The sequence below is a fragment of the Cnephaeus nilssonii genome (assembly GCF_951640355.1).
Source record: "Cnephaeus nilssonii genome assembly, chromosome: 16".
In the NCBI taxonomy this organism is placed as follows: domain Eukaryota; kingdom Metazoa; phylum Chordata; class Mammalia; order Chiroptera; family Vespertilionidae; genus Cnephaeus; species Cnephaeus nilssonii.
Genome location: NC_137087.1, coordinates 51,740,934 through 51,754,951, shown reverse-complemented (window position 1 = coordinate 51,754,951; position 14,018 = coordinate 51,740,934). Strand labels below are relative to the sequence as shown.

Here is a 14,018-nt window from a genome sequence, read left to right as displayed (position 1 = left end):
CTTTCAAGGGTTTGAAGGAGTAATTTAAGGCCAGGTAACAAATAGTCAGAAGTTATCTCAAAGTAGTGTAAAAGTTATGTTAGGAAGTTTTTATATTTTAGGTTACTGTTTATCAGTTTTCTTTAGTCATTCAGTGTTCGTGAACATTTTCCCATAGGGTAGAAAAAGAAAAACTCTTGTTGAAAAGGATGAAAACATATAAATCAGGTTTTTCAAATAGGGTGGTTTGGTTTTAGAGCTTTGTAGATGTACGTGCACATATTTCATTTAAGGCGTCACAAGAAAATTAAGAGCTTCCTTCAGTTTAAGTGGGAAACTTTAGGTGTCCTCCTTGCCTTTACCTTTTTTGCATTACTGCATAGTATGTGTGACCTAAAATTCCCAGCACATAATTTAAAAAATGATCTACTTATATGTATACATGTAACTTATATTTAATTAAATAAATATGCCCCCGCCCCCCCAGGAAACTATTCAATTATTAACACAAACAAAAATAATTTTTCAAAATAAGCTATTATTTACTCTTACAAATTCATAGCTGTTTTGTTTAGGAAGTCTAAAGTTACAAAGATTGATTATTTTTAAATCAAGGCTGCCTAACTGAGTTCATATAAACACATCAAAGTCCGTTTTTACACTTTGACTGAACCTGGTGGAAGTCTGCCAGTAGTTCATTTGACATCCTGTTATGGAGCAAAAATCATGTAGAATAAGCATGCCAAACTCAAAGGCTAACATGGGCCAAATAAACAAGGCATGTGGCCCGCGGGCCGTGAGTTTGACATGCTTGATATAGAAGTAAGACTTTGAGTTCTGGTATTTACTGTCTGGATTCTTTATTAATTGAAATGGCATATGTATTTTCTGTAGCACATGACTTAGGAGTAACACCTTGTGACATGGAGGAATCTGCACTGACCCTTGACACGATAGATGTTTCTTACCTGCCAAGTTCATCAGAATACAGTGTTGGCCCTTGTAAGCATGCAAGTGAGGAATGGGTAAGTTTAAGATGCGGATTAAAAGCTGTCAACCTAAAATGCTCATTTCAGTGTTGTGTATGAAGGTGGAAATGCTGGAGCCAAGTTAATATCAATAATTGGGAAGAAAAAAATTGGGTAAAAAATTTAACTACAGACATGTTAAAAAGCAAAATACTTTTGCATAGGGGAAAAAAAACTACTCGTAGTTATTTTGGGTGTTGTAATTATAAACCTGGTGTACAAATGTTTCAGTATCGATTTTCCATAATTATACCTAATAAGTATAAATTTTGTGATGGAAATAAAGTTTACTTAAAAAAATTAAAAATAGAAAATAAATTTTAGTATGAACCCAATCCAAAGGGCATACATTATCTTGTATTGTTTTCCCTATTTCAACTAATATGACATGTTTAAAATATTTCTTGTTAGGATAAAGCAGTGTTCTGTAAGTGTACCTTGTTTTTTATTTAAAGCAAAATATGTTAAGCTGTATTGTAACAACTTGCTTACTATATAAGGCCTTGGTAGTTCTTTTGTGGGAGTGTGTACTTTAAGAGAGAGTAAGATTGATTGATGGGATCCAGGAGTCTGATTTTATTCATTCTGATTCCTTCAGAAGCTATTTGACCCTTTTCCAGCTTTGTTTTAAAACCTTGAACTCTGCTTTGAGTGAATCGTAGTTTTTGCCAGCTATTACTATTCTTAGGTGCTCAGCTTTTGCTCATGTTCTAAGTGTTGATCATGGAGGGAGTACCTTGAATGAAAATCACGGTGAGAAACACATAATTATGCCACTGCCCAAAGAAAAGTATGTTATCAGTTTCTCTTCTAACTGAAATATCTTAGTTTTAGAGATCATGTGGACAAGTATAATGTTGTTGCCATTTAGTGACCAGTTTTTCCTTAATATTTATTAGGGTGAGTATGGTTTCAGACCTACTGTCTTCAGATCTGCAACCTTAAAATGGAAAGAAAGCCTGATGAGCCGGAAAAGGCCATTTGTCGGAAGATGTTGTTATTCCTGTACTCCCCAGAGCTGGGTAAGAATGCTATTGCTTGTTGACCTTTAATAAACCCTTGAAATATGTGGCATAGATCTCCAACTTTGTGTGAATTTGGTATTGGGCGAATACCAAATAGACTTCATTCATTGATGTTGACTCAATTTTTCTTTCCATTCATATATTCATTAAATGTTGGTCCAGTAGTTGATGCTAGGCGAGATTTGGGCTCTTTAGTGATTTTGGTATGACTTCAGGGGAAGAATAGATCTTACTTTAAGTTAACTCTTCCAAAGAGTTTGTGAACCTTCATGTAACTTCTGCAGCCCTGTGGCTTTGCTGTACTCTTGCTATGTGTCTATTTCGGGCTGATGGGGGAAGGGTGTCTGTTGACTCTGTGATAGTGAAGAATGGTCATTAAAAGCTTAAGAAATGACTTAAAAAGGAGTGTGTACGGGCTTGTTGTTTGTATTTTGGTAAAAAAAAACAAAACATAAGCCATGCAAAATCTTCTACATTATGGTGTGGGTGTCATTTCTCAGCATTTATTTGAGAAGAGTTGATCAGATGAGAGGTATGCTTCTGATGTCATTATGCCAGAGGGATTAGTTAGCACAGGATGGTAGAATCTAATGTGGCCATGTCCTAAAGTAGTAGAGTTACCTATTAAAAGGTATACCTGGATGTTAAGCTCTCTCTGAGATGGGTCAGTTATCAGGACATAGAAATTCTGCCATTTAAGAGCCTGTCATTTACAGTATAGAGGTTGCTTATAACCTGTGTGAATTTTCTACTCAGGATTGGCTTGTCAGGAAGTAGAATTCTGAGTCTAGGATAAAGGGATTTACTAACCTGGGAGAGACTCTTGTGGGACCCAAGCAGTTTATATTAAACTAGAGGCCCATTGCATGAAATTCGTGCACGGGTAGGGTCCTTAGTGGCTGCCGGCCGCCGGGGCCTCCCTTCCCCCGGCTGCCTGCTGCCACCACTGGCTGGGATGGGGCCGGCCAGGGGAAGGGGCCACAGGCAGTTGGCTGACTGACCCCGCCCCCTGGTCGAACTCCTGGTCAAACTCCCAGTAGAGGGGACAATTTGCATATTAGGCTTTTATTATATAGGATATTTAGGCCTACTCAAGAATGTCTTGATATAAATAATGTTCCTTTCAAATCACAAGTGTCTTGCTGCAAGAACTTGGTAGCATTGAAGGATCATGGAAATTTCTAGACCAGGAATAATGTCATTCAAATTAATAGGCCAATAAAGATTTAAATAGAGTATCATGTGCCTTTTCAATTTTTAAAATTTAGCTTCTCATATAACTCTAATTATGAATGCTTAAAAGACCAAAACAATACCTTTACTCTAATGTGTTATTAAGTCAGGGGAGTATAAGTAATTATTTGGTGGTGGTGATGGTTTGGGGTGGGGAAAAGTGAGTAGTATAAGAGAGAATTGATTTTTGTTTAAGCATAGTACCTGAACTTTAGGTACTATAGTGCCTAAGTAAAGGAGCTGAACTTGATCTTAAAATTCTTCCATTACATGTTTACTTAAAGTAGTTTTTTTTTTAATTTTATATTTGCTACCCTTTCTCTGAAGTCCTATTTTCCTTTTCTCTAAAACGATTTCACTAAGTACTTTTACATGTTTTATTGAGGGTACATTATACTTTCTCAGCATTTATTTGTGCAAAGTGTACCTTTTGTCCCAATTGATAAAGTTATAGACTTTTTCTTTTCAGCAGTTATTTCTGGATTATCTCAATGATGTAAAGAGAATGACCTTTAACCATACGTTATCTCAGTAAGTGGAACAAGCACTTTAAGGGAATAGAGAGACTGTACTCTTTGGAGCAAGATCTAGGATTGAATCCTAAATTTCTGCCAGCCTCAATTTTCCTGTCTGTAAAATGGGGATAAGAATTCTTATGTGTCAGGATTATTAAGAGATTTAGTAGTCTAATAATAACTACATGTTACTTTTTTGTTGTTAGTAATTTTATTTGCAGAACAATCACAGTTTTATTTCAGTGACAGAGCATGTAGCCCATAGTATTGATTATAGCCTAATACATAAAGTGTCAGTACCAAGATATAAAGCATCTCCTAGGCACATTGTGGAAACTGGCCATGAATCACTTCCCTTGAACATCAAAGATTAAGTCCACATTTACATATGAAAGTACCCGCTCACTTGACCGTTTTCAAATACAATTAGTAGTGAATCTCCTGTTGAGTTTGGAACATATGATATATTGGTGCTCCAGTGGGGGAAAAATTCTAATTTCCCTATTTTGCCTTTTTTTAGTTTCCTAGTTTTGGGAACACTGAAATCTCCAGTATTTCTGTCAGTGACTTAAGCTGCCTGTAGCTTCAACTGTTTTGGGTTGGAGGGGTGGGGGGCATGAAAGGGAGAGGTGCTCTTTCCTTTGCAAGGTGTTAAGGATTAATTTTGAATTTGTGACCTTCTTTAAAGGCTAAAAGGTACTTTTCAGTAAAAACAGTTTTTCTTCAATATTTTGATTTTGAGCAATGTCTAACTTTATGCTTGAATTTTGAAAGTTATCAAGTGCTAGTAATGTGAGCTCTTCACTAGCAATCCAGTTGTATATTTATATTTCTGTTTATTTTGTTTTACATAGGATAAGTTTTTCAACCCCAGTATCCCGTCTTTGGGTTTGCGGAATGTCATTTATATCAATGAAACTCACACGAGGTAAAAATAAATTTCTTGTACTTCTAATGCATCTCAAAAAAAAAGCAAACCTCTATAATAAGTAATGCACTAGAACAGTGGTCGGCAAACTCATTAGTCAACAGAGCCAAGTATCAACAGTACAACGATTGAAATTTCTTTTGAGAGCCAAATTTTTTAAACTTAAAACGTCTTCTAATGCTACTTCTTCAAAATAGACTCGCCCAGGCCGTGGTATTTTGTGGAAGAGCCACACTCAAGGGGCCAAAGAGCCGCATGTGGCTTGCGAGCCGCAGTTTGCCGACCACGGCACTAGAAGATGAATCTCATGTTTTTGAGAGTTAATATAATATGAGCTTCTGACATAGGTTTTATCTAAAATTTGGGAACAGTATAATCACCTGAGATACCTATAACTATTACCACTGCTGTCCTTACATAATAAATATTTTCTTGGCATGTAGCTATCACTTATAGCTTTTTCTGACTTACTCATTAATTGATTTTGCATCTGAAGTGTTCCATTGTGATAAAGATTTGTCTGAGGAGAGGTTTATAGGTTTTAATGTCTTACGATCTATTATGACTATTTTATACTTAAAAAAAAGAATAACTATTTTATACTTTTAAAAAAAGTGTAGCCAGTCTAGAGTTTTAGAAGATATTTTCCTCCATGGTGCAAACGTTCTTTGATTTATTATTAGCTTAAGACTTTATTGAGAATTCTTACTTCCAAATTCCAGGCAAGTGGGACTAGGCTATTAGGCACCAGAGTGAGAGAAAAGAGGCTTTGTTTTCTGTGAATCTAGGCGAGGGGATAAGGAAGGAGGGTGGAAAGGTTGTGTGAATGTCTTTGAGGCATGAGAGGAACAGCAGCTAAAAATGCTACCAGTTCTTATAATTCTAAGAGCAAATGCCTATCGTAGGGAAGCAGTAAGCTCAGGTGATGAGAAGTACTTGAATTTCTATGAAAAACTGACCCAGGAAGTAATCCAAATACTCAGATTTCAAGTCTTTCTGCTTATATTTTGATGATGAGATCATAAATGATCATGACATGTATATTCAAGATTTAAAAAAAAAATAGAGCTGAAGTCAGGGGACATATTTTTTCTCATTCCCACCTCCCCCTTCCTCTTGCCCTCCCCACCCCCCGAGTTTAAAGGTGAGAGAAGAGATTCTGGTTCATTGATTTTTTTTTTTCTTTCCCTTGGTAGACATGTTTAAGATCCTAAGAAAAGAGATCTCATAGGGTCTCTTCTTTACGTAAGTAACATTTAATCTATAAAGCCAAGGGCTCCATCTGTTGCCCTGAGTTGGCGGCAGTTAAGAGAAAGTTACATTGACAAGGCAGAATGAAACTGGTCGATGTGATAAGCTGCCTGTGCAGTTGAGTTGGCTATTTAAATCTTCTGTGTGTTACATGAAGCAAAGTCTGAACAGTTTACACATATACACACACATGTGCACACACACACGCACACACACAAAGCTTTTAGTCCATTGAAAAGGGATTTCATAGAGAGGTTAGACTTTATACATTCTGGTAATAATTCTGAAAGTTTTCATTGAAGAAAGAGTTTAGAATAAAACACTTAACATACTGGGCCAAGTTTCCAGAGAATTGAGACGAAGGAAGGGAAGAAGAAAGAAAGAAAGCTGGAGGAGCATGTGCCTCATCAACAGTTCTCCCTCAGATGACTTCTCCTCGCTCGAGGGCCTTTTGGTTCTTTTCAGAATAGATGGATTTATAATTGAAATCTGGCATTTACATCAATATCATTACGGAGGAAATGATAATGAGGCATTATATACTCAGTAGGAATGGTATCAAATCGTTGTATAATGAGAGTTTGTAGCATTCTTATTCTGAGATACCTGTCCCCAACCCCTCATCCAAATAACACATAGTCATTGCTAGGACTGTGTCCTATCCCTTAGGTATGTTGAATGTGTGTGCGTGTGGTGTTTTTTTTTTAAGACTAAGAAATTCTGGCTTCGTGAGACTAGAATACAACTTTAGAAGAATTACTATAACAATAACAAAAAATTAGCCCTGGGTGGTATGAAAACTTCCAAATTATCTTTTATAGCCCATAGTGATAGCTATAAGCTATATAGCAATATATATATCTATATATCTATATATCTATACCTATATATATAAAATTCAACATATTTGCTTCTTTGTATGGGATTAATAAGTAATATATTTCCGTTTCTTTTGCTTATATATTTGGTTTATTATTTGGCATAGTAGTATGATCTAGGCATTAATACACAAATTCCAAGTTTAAATTTTAGCTGAGAGCACATGAAAGAAATCGAGAGTAAAATTGACTGAACTTCTAGGGAGAATTTGCTACAGGAGAAGCCCAATCCCGGGAGTGGATGAAACAAGACCTTGTTTTTACAGGAGAGAGACCACTGTGTACTTTAAGCAGCTGTTTTAAGTGTTCCTAGAGTACTTCTCTGCTAAAGGGTTTTTCCTGTTGCAGGCACCGAGGATGGCTGGCAAGGCGTCTTTCTTACGTGCTTTTTGTTCAAGAGCGAGATGTCCATAAAGGCATGTTTGCCACCAATGTGGCAGAAAATGTACTGAACAGCAGTCGGTAAGGGCAGGGACACCTTGGTAAAGGGGAGAGGCGTGGGTGGGCGGCAGGAGTGGGACCCAGGAAGTAATTTCCTTTATTAACCTTTAGTGCCTCTGGGACTCTGTCTCCAGAGATGTTTGCATTTCCAAGTTAAATGTTAAGCTCCATACAGAAACCAAGGAATGGCAGAGCAGGTGGTTTTGGTGGGCAATGCCCTGTGGGAGTGGCAGGCTTGTTTTATGGGTTAACAAGTGAATGGGTTTCTAACTCATGAAAGCAAGTTGGAGTCAGTTGTGTACATAACTTCCAGAATTTTCTGTTAAGTATTCTATAATATGAATGTTTAAGACATTGCATTTTCTATTTTGTAGCCAAAAGAGAAGCGAGTCTGATATTTCTGTCAAATAGCTATTGTGTACATAGGCAGAAACTTTTGTACTAGAAAGTCATTGTTAGCATAGCTGGAAGATTCAAACTCACATAGCTGTTACCTAGTGAAGAGACTAAGATACTGTCCGTGCTCTTGGAAGAGCGTGCTTGCAAGTGGAAGAGACTGGCTGGAACTCAGGAGGCGTGGGGAAGTGAACCATTGTGGAGATCAGGCATGAGAATATGGGGATGTGGAAGAAGGTTGGTCTCTGCTCCACATGGTTGGTGTGGCCCATGTTCCACATCTCCCTGGATTTGGGTAGCTGGAGACAGGGGTGGATTGAAAGATGCTCAGCAATGCAGGTGTGGCTCATAATAGGTATTCAGGTATTGAATGAATGAATGAATGAGTGAATGAATAGTTGATAATGGAGATGTAATAATCATGTCAATTGTGAAAATGTTCCTGGCCAGATTGAAATAAATGCTATTCAAAGAATGGACTCAGGGCACATCATTGTTCTGTGGGGTTGGTCTTTTCGTATTAATGAACTGTGGGGCTGTGGTGGAGTCTAGTATCAGTAGCAACGGTGGGAGAAAACACAGTTATTTGAAACTCCATTGGATTATTACATATTCTCTTTTTTAGGTAAAAACCTTCAAGTATGTTTTATTCTATGTAGGTATTTTGACTAGTAACTAGAATGTCAGAAGTGATTTAAGGAGGTTTAACCTCATGCGTTCTTCCCTACGTCATGTGGGAGGTTTATTAAACTGGATAGAATCTTCCCCTTTATCTCACTGCTTATTGTTCTGTGCTCTTTTAGTCTTGAGCTTTGCCTTTTTGAACTTACTGGTTTTATTTGAAGACACTTGTCAATATTTATGTCCCTCTTGCATCCTTCCTAGAGAGTTGTATATATGGTTCTAATAGAGTCACACTAATGTAAATAATTAAGCCCTCAAAATTAAAGTTAGACATTACTTGACAGTGAGTTTTGGATGCCTCTAAATCATATGCCTCAATGGGTAATCTTCCTTTTTTTCTCTTCTGCGGGGGTACAGCTTTGTATCTCTCCCAGCATAGCTGGAACATTCAAACTCACATAGCTGTTACCCAGTGAATTTGAATTAAATTCCTAAATAGGCTTCCCAAAGTCCTGAGGGGTTCATTGCTTTAGGAATATGATAGCCTTAATATTTAATAGACAACCAAAGAAAACACTTCGAACTTGAGCTTATTATCTCACTAGAGGCCCAGTACACAGATCCGTGCACTGGTGGGATCCCTCGGCCTGGCCTGCACCCTCTTGCAATCCAAGACCTCTCGGGGCATGTCGGAGAGCCGGTTTTGGCCTGATCCCTGCAGGCCAGGCTGAGGGACCCCACTGGTACATGAATCTATGCACCGGGCCCCTAGTATGCATATAAGATCTTTGGTTAATCTCTTCCCACCTTTTTCTCCTCCCTGCTTCCTTCTGAGATTCATCAGTCTGTTCCATGTTTCCATGCCTGTGCATTGAGCATCTGCCCCCTGGTAGTCAGTGCACGTCATAGCTACCAGTTGAGTGGTCAAACGGTTGCTTAGGCTTTTATGTATATAGATGTTGCCACACATTAGAGAGGAGGTACATTTTGTTTTGTGACTTACAGCTATGGTTTACAAAATGCTAAGTACCGAATATAGTACAGAACCAGTTACATTGTCTGTCTTTCCACTTCCAAATCAGTGTGCAAGATGCCATTGCAGAAGTGGCTGCTGAATTAAACCCTGAGGGCTCTGCTCAGCAGCAATCCAAAGCCATCAGTAAAGTGAGAAAGAGAGCCAAAAGGATCCTTGAAGAAATGGTCGCCACTGTCTCACCAGCAATGATCAGGTATTAAAGGCAAGGCAGAAAGTTTCCAACGAGAGCCATCTGTTATGAGCAAACAGGGTGGAACCATTGGACTTCCTCTGGGTCCAAGATGTTTTAACATAGTCTGATGTCACACCCAACTCTTTATATTCTTATTAGAGGCCTGATGCACGAAATTTGTGCAAGAGTAGGCCTTCCTTCCCCCGGCTGCCGGCACCAGCTTCCCTCTGGCACCCGGGACCCGGGCTTCCCTCCAGCCACCAGCAGCCCCCTGGGACCTGGGCTTCCTTGCAGCCCTGGCTTCGTCCGGAAGGACGTCTGGTCTAATTAGCATATTATGCTTTTATTATTATAGACTCGTCTTTTATGGAAGTAGCACGGTGGTTGGCTTTAAGGTGCCTCCACCTCTGTTAATTGAAGCAGCCATTGCATTCCCGCTGATACTTACTCTCTAGACGAGGTGTGAGCCAGGTTTCACATACCCGTGTCTAAAAGGGAGTGGTTTTCTGTTGTTCTGCTCCCTGAAATACTCGCTTGGCCATTTGTTTATAAGGTCTAAGTGTTAGGTGAAATGTAAGATTTTAGTCCATAATAAATGGATACTTTTATAAGTACCACATATGTAAAGTTAGCTGTTTAATTCCACAATTCAGATACACAGGCACACAGAGTCACTTACAAGCACTATGTACACACACACACACACACATGTTTAAATTTGTTTTTACTTTCAGACTGACTGGATGGGTGCTGCTAAAACTGTTCAACAGCTTCTTTTGGAACATTCAAATTCACAAGGGTCAACTTGAGATGGTTAAAGCTGCAACTGAGGCAAGAAATACGGGAATGTGTCATTCCATCTTCTCCATGTTTGAAGAGTGATTTTATAATTCTTGTGAAATTGTTCCCTTGTATACTGTGGTGCTTTCCAACCCATCTGGGAGATTTCCCCAGGACGGTAACTGCAGAGCTGTGTGTGCGAGGGGCAGTGGGGTAGAGGAGGACCTGCCAGCCATGCAGGATTCCTTTAGAAATTACCTTGCAACAATTCTGAATATCAGGTAGAACAATCCCTATTTTATAAATGAGGAAATAAGGGCTCAGATAGATTAAGACGTTTTTCCAAGTCACAGCTAATAGGTGGCTTGCCTGGGATTTCAGGCTGAATCAGGCTTGACTCTAAAACCTGTGCTCTTGCCGCATGATGAGAGCTGCTCTCAGAGACATGTGGGCTCAACTTGAACTCGTTTCTTTTAAAATTATTTTTTTATTGATTTTGAGAGAGAGGAAGGGAGAGGGAGAGAGAGAAACATAGATGTGAGAGTGAAACATGGATTGGCTGCCTTCTGCACGCTCCCTAGTGGGGATTGAGCCTGAAACCCAGGCATGTGCCCTGACTGGGAATCAAACTGGCAACCTTTACTAACAGTCACACCGGCCAGAGTGCAACTTGAAGTCTTAATTACTTTTCTCCTTCTCTAACATATATATACATATATATATATATATGCACATATATATATTATTTTTTGTAGTTGTTTTTAGCTACATAAATATTAAATTGAAAGAATTCATGTTACTGGAAAATATTTTTAAAGAATGAGTCACGGATTAGCCAGTGTCTGAGTGACTCTAACCAAATGTGAAATTGCAAAGTATGATTGAACTGGACATTTGAACTTATATTTGGCATTTTCCTTTCACCAGATGAATTTGCCGCTTATATTTCTACCGGTTCATAGATCCCACATTGACTATCTGCTGCTCACCTTCGTTCTCTTCTGTCATAACATCAAAGCACCATACATTGCTTCGGGCAATAACCTCAACATCCCCATCTTTAGGTAAGATGAGCTTATTTTGTAATTTAAGGTATGGAAAGGATTATAGTCTGAATTTTTTTTGTACCTTTTGACATGATATTGAAATTTTTTTATTTTTGTTATAAAAGTAATGCACGGTCATTGTGAAAAATTGGAAATGTACAAAAAAGCATTAAGACTATCACCGTTATTTCTGTGTTTTATATGGGATACTTGGTGAACTCTACCTAAACTTTATGGGCAATATTTACCAAATGGATAAAGGGCAATTAGAAAGACAAGATAGCAAATTACTGTATCAGGCTTAGCAATTGGGAGGTGGGATGGTGGTGATGGTGTAAAGGTAGTGAAGAAGAACTATACCTTTTAACTTCCATTTTATAATTTAGAAGGGCTAAAAACTTGTAACCACTACAGTATCACATGAAAGTGTGTATTTTAGAGGTTTTCAGGAGAGTGAAGTGCATTCCATTCAGAGGAAATAGTATGTGACAAGGCAGAAATGCAAAAGCGTTTATTGAGGCGATGTCAGACGATTCAGTAGGGTTGGAATGTAGGATGTATTGGAGGGCTTGAGGCTGGAGGTGGTGACTGCATAGGTAGTGAGGACTAGGTCAAATGGTTTATAAGCAAGGAGTTTAGAGTATATCCTGTACTTGAGAAATGACATGGTCCGATTTGCATTTTGAAAAGTCCTTCTGGATTAGAGGGAGTAAGAGCAATTCTGACTCTATTGCAATATTCAGGCAAAAGGTAATGAAGGCTTAAATTCAAAGCACTGTAATGCTGTAATGCTGTTGGAGAGGTGGGCATTGACTTAAAAAGTGTACTAAGTTGAATTTACAAGAGCAAATGCTAGTCCAGATGAGGGACTCAACAGAGGGGGAGAGGGGGCGAGGGAGGGAGGAGGGAGGAAGACTCCCAGCTGTTTACCACTGGTAGGTAGGGCAGCTGATCACCAATGGGCAATTGGTGCGGAGTAGGTTCTGTTGGTTAGGGAAGTTGCAGTTTCAAACGTCATTGCTTAAAACACCTCAGCTCTGTGAGTAGTAGAGAGTAAGAGGATGACTTTAGAGTGACTGGAAGGAAGTGGGCTGGCAGGTTTGCAAGCTGTGAAGTCTGATCCTCAGCCTCACAGTCCAAGGAGCTCCGTCCTAATTGCTGAGCTCAGAGTTCTGTGGCCAACCAGACTCACATGGACGACGAACGAGAAGCTATCTTTCGTAAAGTCAGCTGATACTCAGCGATGCTGTACACAGGAGTGAACAGATACATAGACCTCGCCTTCAAATAGCTCTCTAATCTACCAGACAGTGTGATATGACTCCATAGGGCAGAAGTGCTTTTCCAGGGACTAGAATAGTTTACTTTTCCTGGGCACCTCTTCCCATTACTGAGGAACCTGGGGAGCAGAATTAGAAAGTCATCAGAAAGTTGCTGGTAGGCATAGATTTAGAGCAAAGTCTGGGTTCTAGAGAAGTCTTGCCCCATTAAAGTTTGCCTCTTTTGTAATCAGAATAACTTATGCACTCATGCTCTACAGTTTCTCAACTTGATCTCTTGGAAGTGCTTGCCAAACACTGATAATTTCTCTTAACTCAGGTGCCCTGTCATGTAACTCTATGCCAGTCATTGCTTAGCCCATCAGTCCTTCAGACGTGGCAGACTAGATAACCTGGCCTGTTTATTGGCACCTTTCTTTTGCCACAAACCACCTTCCAGGGTGGGTTATTTTAATGGGTGGTTCGTCTCATTCAATATGAACGTATTCTGCAGGTTTTACTCTCAAAGAGTGATACTAAGCTCTAGGAGCATCTATCAGTGTTATAGAAAGAGACCTGGGGTTGTGAAAAAAACGTTTCATTCCTGTGAGTAGGAACATGAAGCAGATTCCTGTTTCGTGTTTTGAAAGGATGGTTATACTTGATAAAAGTATCCTTATCTCACAGAACACTCTCTGAGCAATATTTATTTGCGAAATTTCTCCAAAGTAGCTTCTGAAACATCACATTCATTTTGTAGTGAATGTGCCATAGGAAGATTTTGGGAGGTCTGAGGGTCAGTGTCTGGAGAGCCCGGACAGGGTTTTCAAGTTCAGCAGTATTTCGTAATCCTCTGAGACTCTGTGGCATCGACTTCGCAGGGTGATGTGTCATTTAGGCTTCTTCTGGCTGGGAGCCGAGGTGGTAGAGCCGCAGTATATGGAGTGAGGCTCTGAAGGCTGACCAATAACGTCGATGACCGGAAAATGGGAAAATGTCCACGTGCTTGCTGTCAGTGGCCCCAGCAGCACGTGGTTTATAGTCACCTGGCGAATGCTTGGAAGTAACTTGGAATTTGAGTATTCTTTGTAACATTTTGAATTTCTAGTACCTTGATCCATAAGCTTGGGGGCTTTTTCATACGACGGAGGTTGGATGAAACACCAGATGGACGGAAGGATGTTCTCTATAGAGCTCTGCTCCACGGGGTACGTCTCATCTCTAATTACCTTGAAGCCATTATGGTCGTTACCACAGTAGATGGAAGAAGAGAGACTGTTGTCTGAGTAATTATTTGATGGATTGTTGCTTGGGTATGGGTTTGATGATTACTTTTTATCATCACCAAAATACGGCATTAGAGGAGCTGCCCTGTTAATATTTGTGCGAGTGAAGTATTTTGTCGGTAGTGAAGTTACGTAGGCTTT

At 39.3% G+C, this 14,018-nt stretch overlaps 1 protein-coding gene across 2 annotated transcripts in view; it reads left to right on the top strand.

The window, feature by feature from the left end:
* The window catches only part of GPAM (glycerol-3-phosphate acyltransferase, mitochondrial), a 57,080-nt gene that overhangs the window by 25,550 nt on the left and 17,512 nt on the right, over positions 1–14,018 (top strand). For both annotated transcript variants that reach the window (XM_079794151.1, XM_079794150.1), the window contains exons 2-9: positions 874–1,004; positions 1,907–2,029; positions 4,635–4,708; positions 7,186–7,299; positions 9,381–9,527; positions 10,241–10,337; positions 11,214–11,350; positions 13,700–13,799. In XM_079794151.1, the coding sequence (XP_079650277.1) occupies positions 903–1,004; positions 1,907–2,029; positions 4,635–4,708; positions 7,186–7,299; positions 9,381–9,527; positions 10,241–10,337; positions 11,214–11,350; positions 13,700–13,799 (894 nt within the window). In that variant the 5' untranslated portion in view covers positions 874–902. The remainder of the gene's footprint in view (positions 1–873; positions 1,005–1,906; positions 2,030–4,634; positions 4,709–7,185; positions 7,300–9,380; positions 9,528–10,240; positions 10,338–11,213; positions 11,351–13,699; positions 13,800–14,018) is intronic.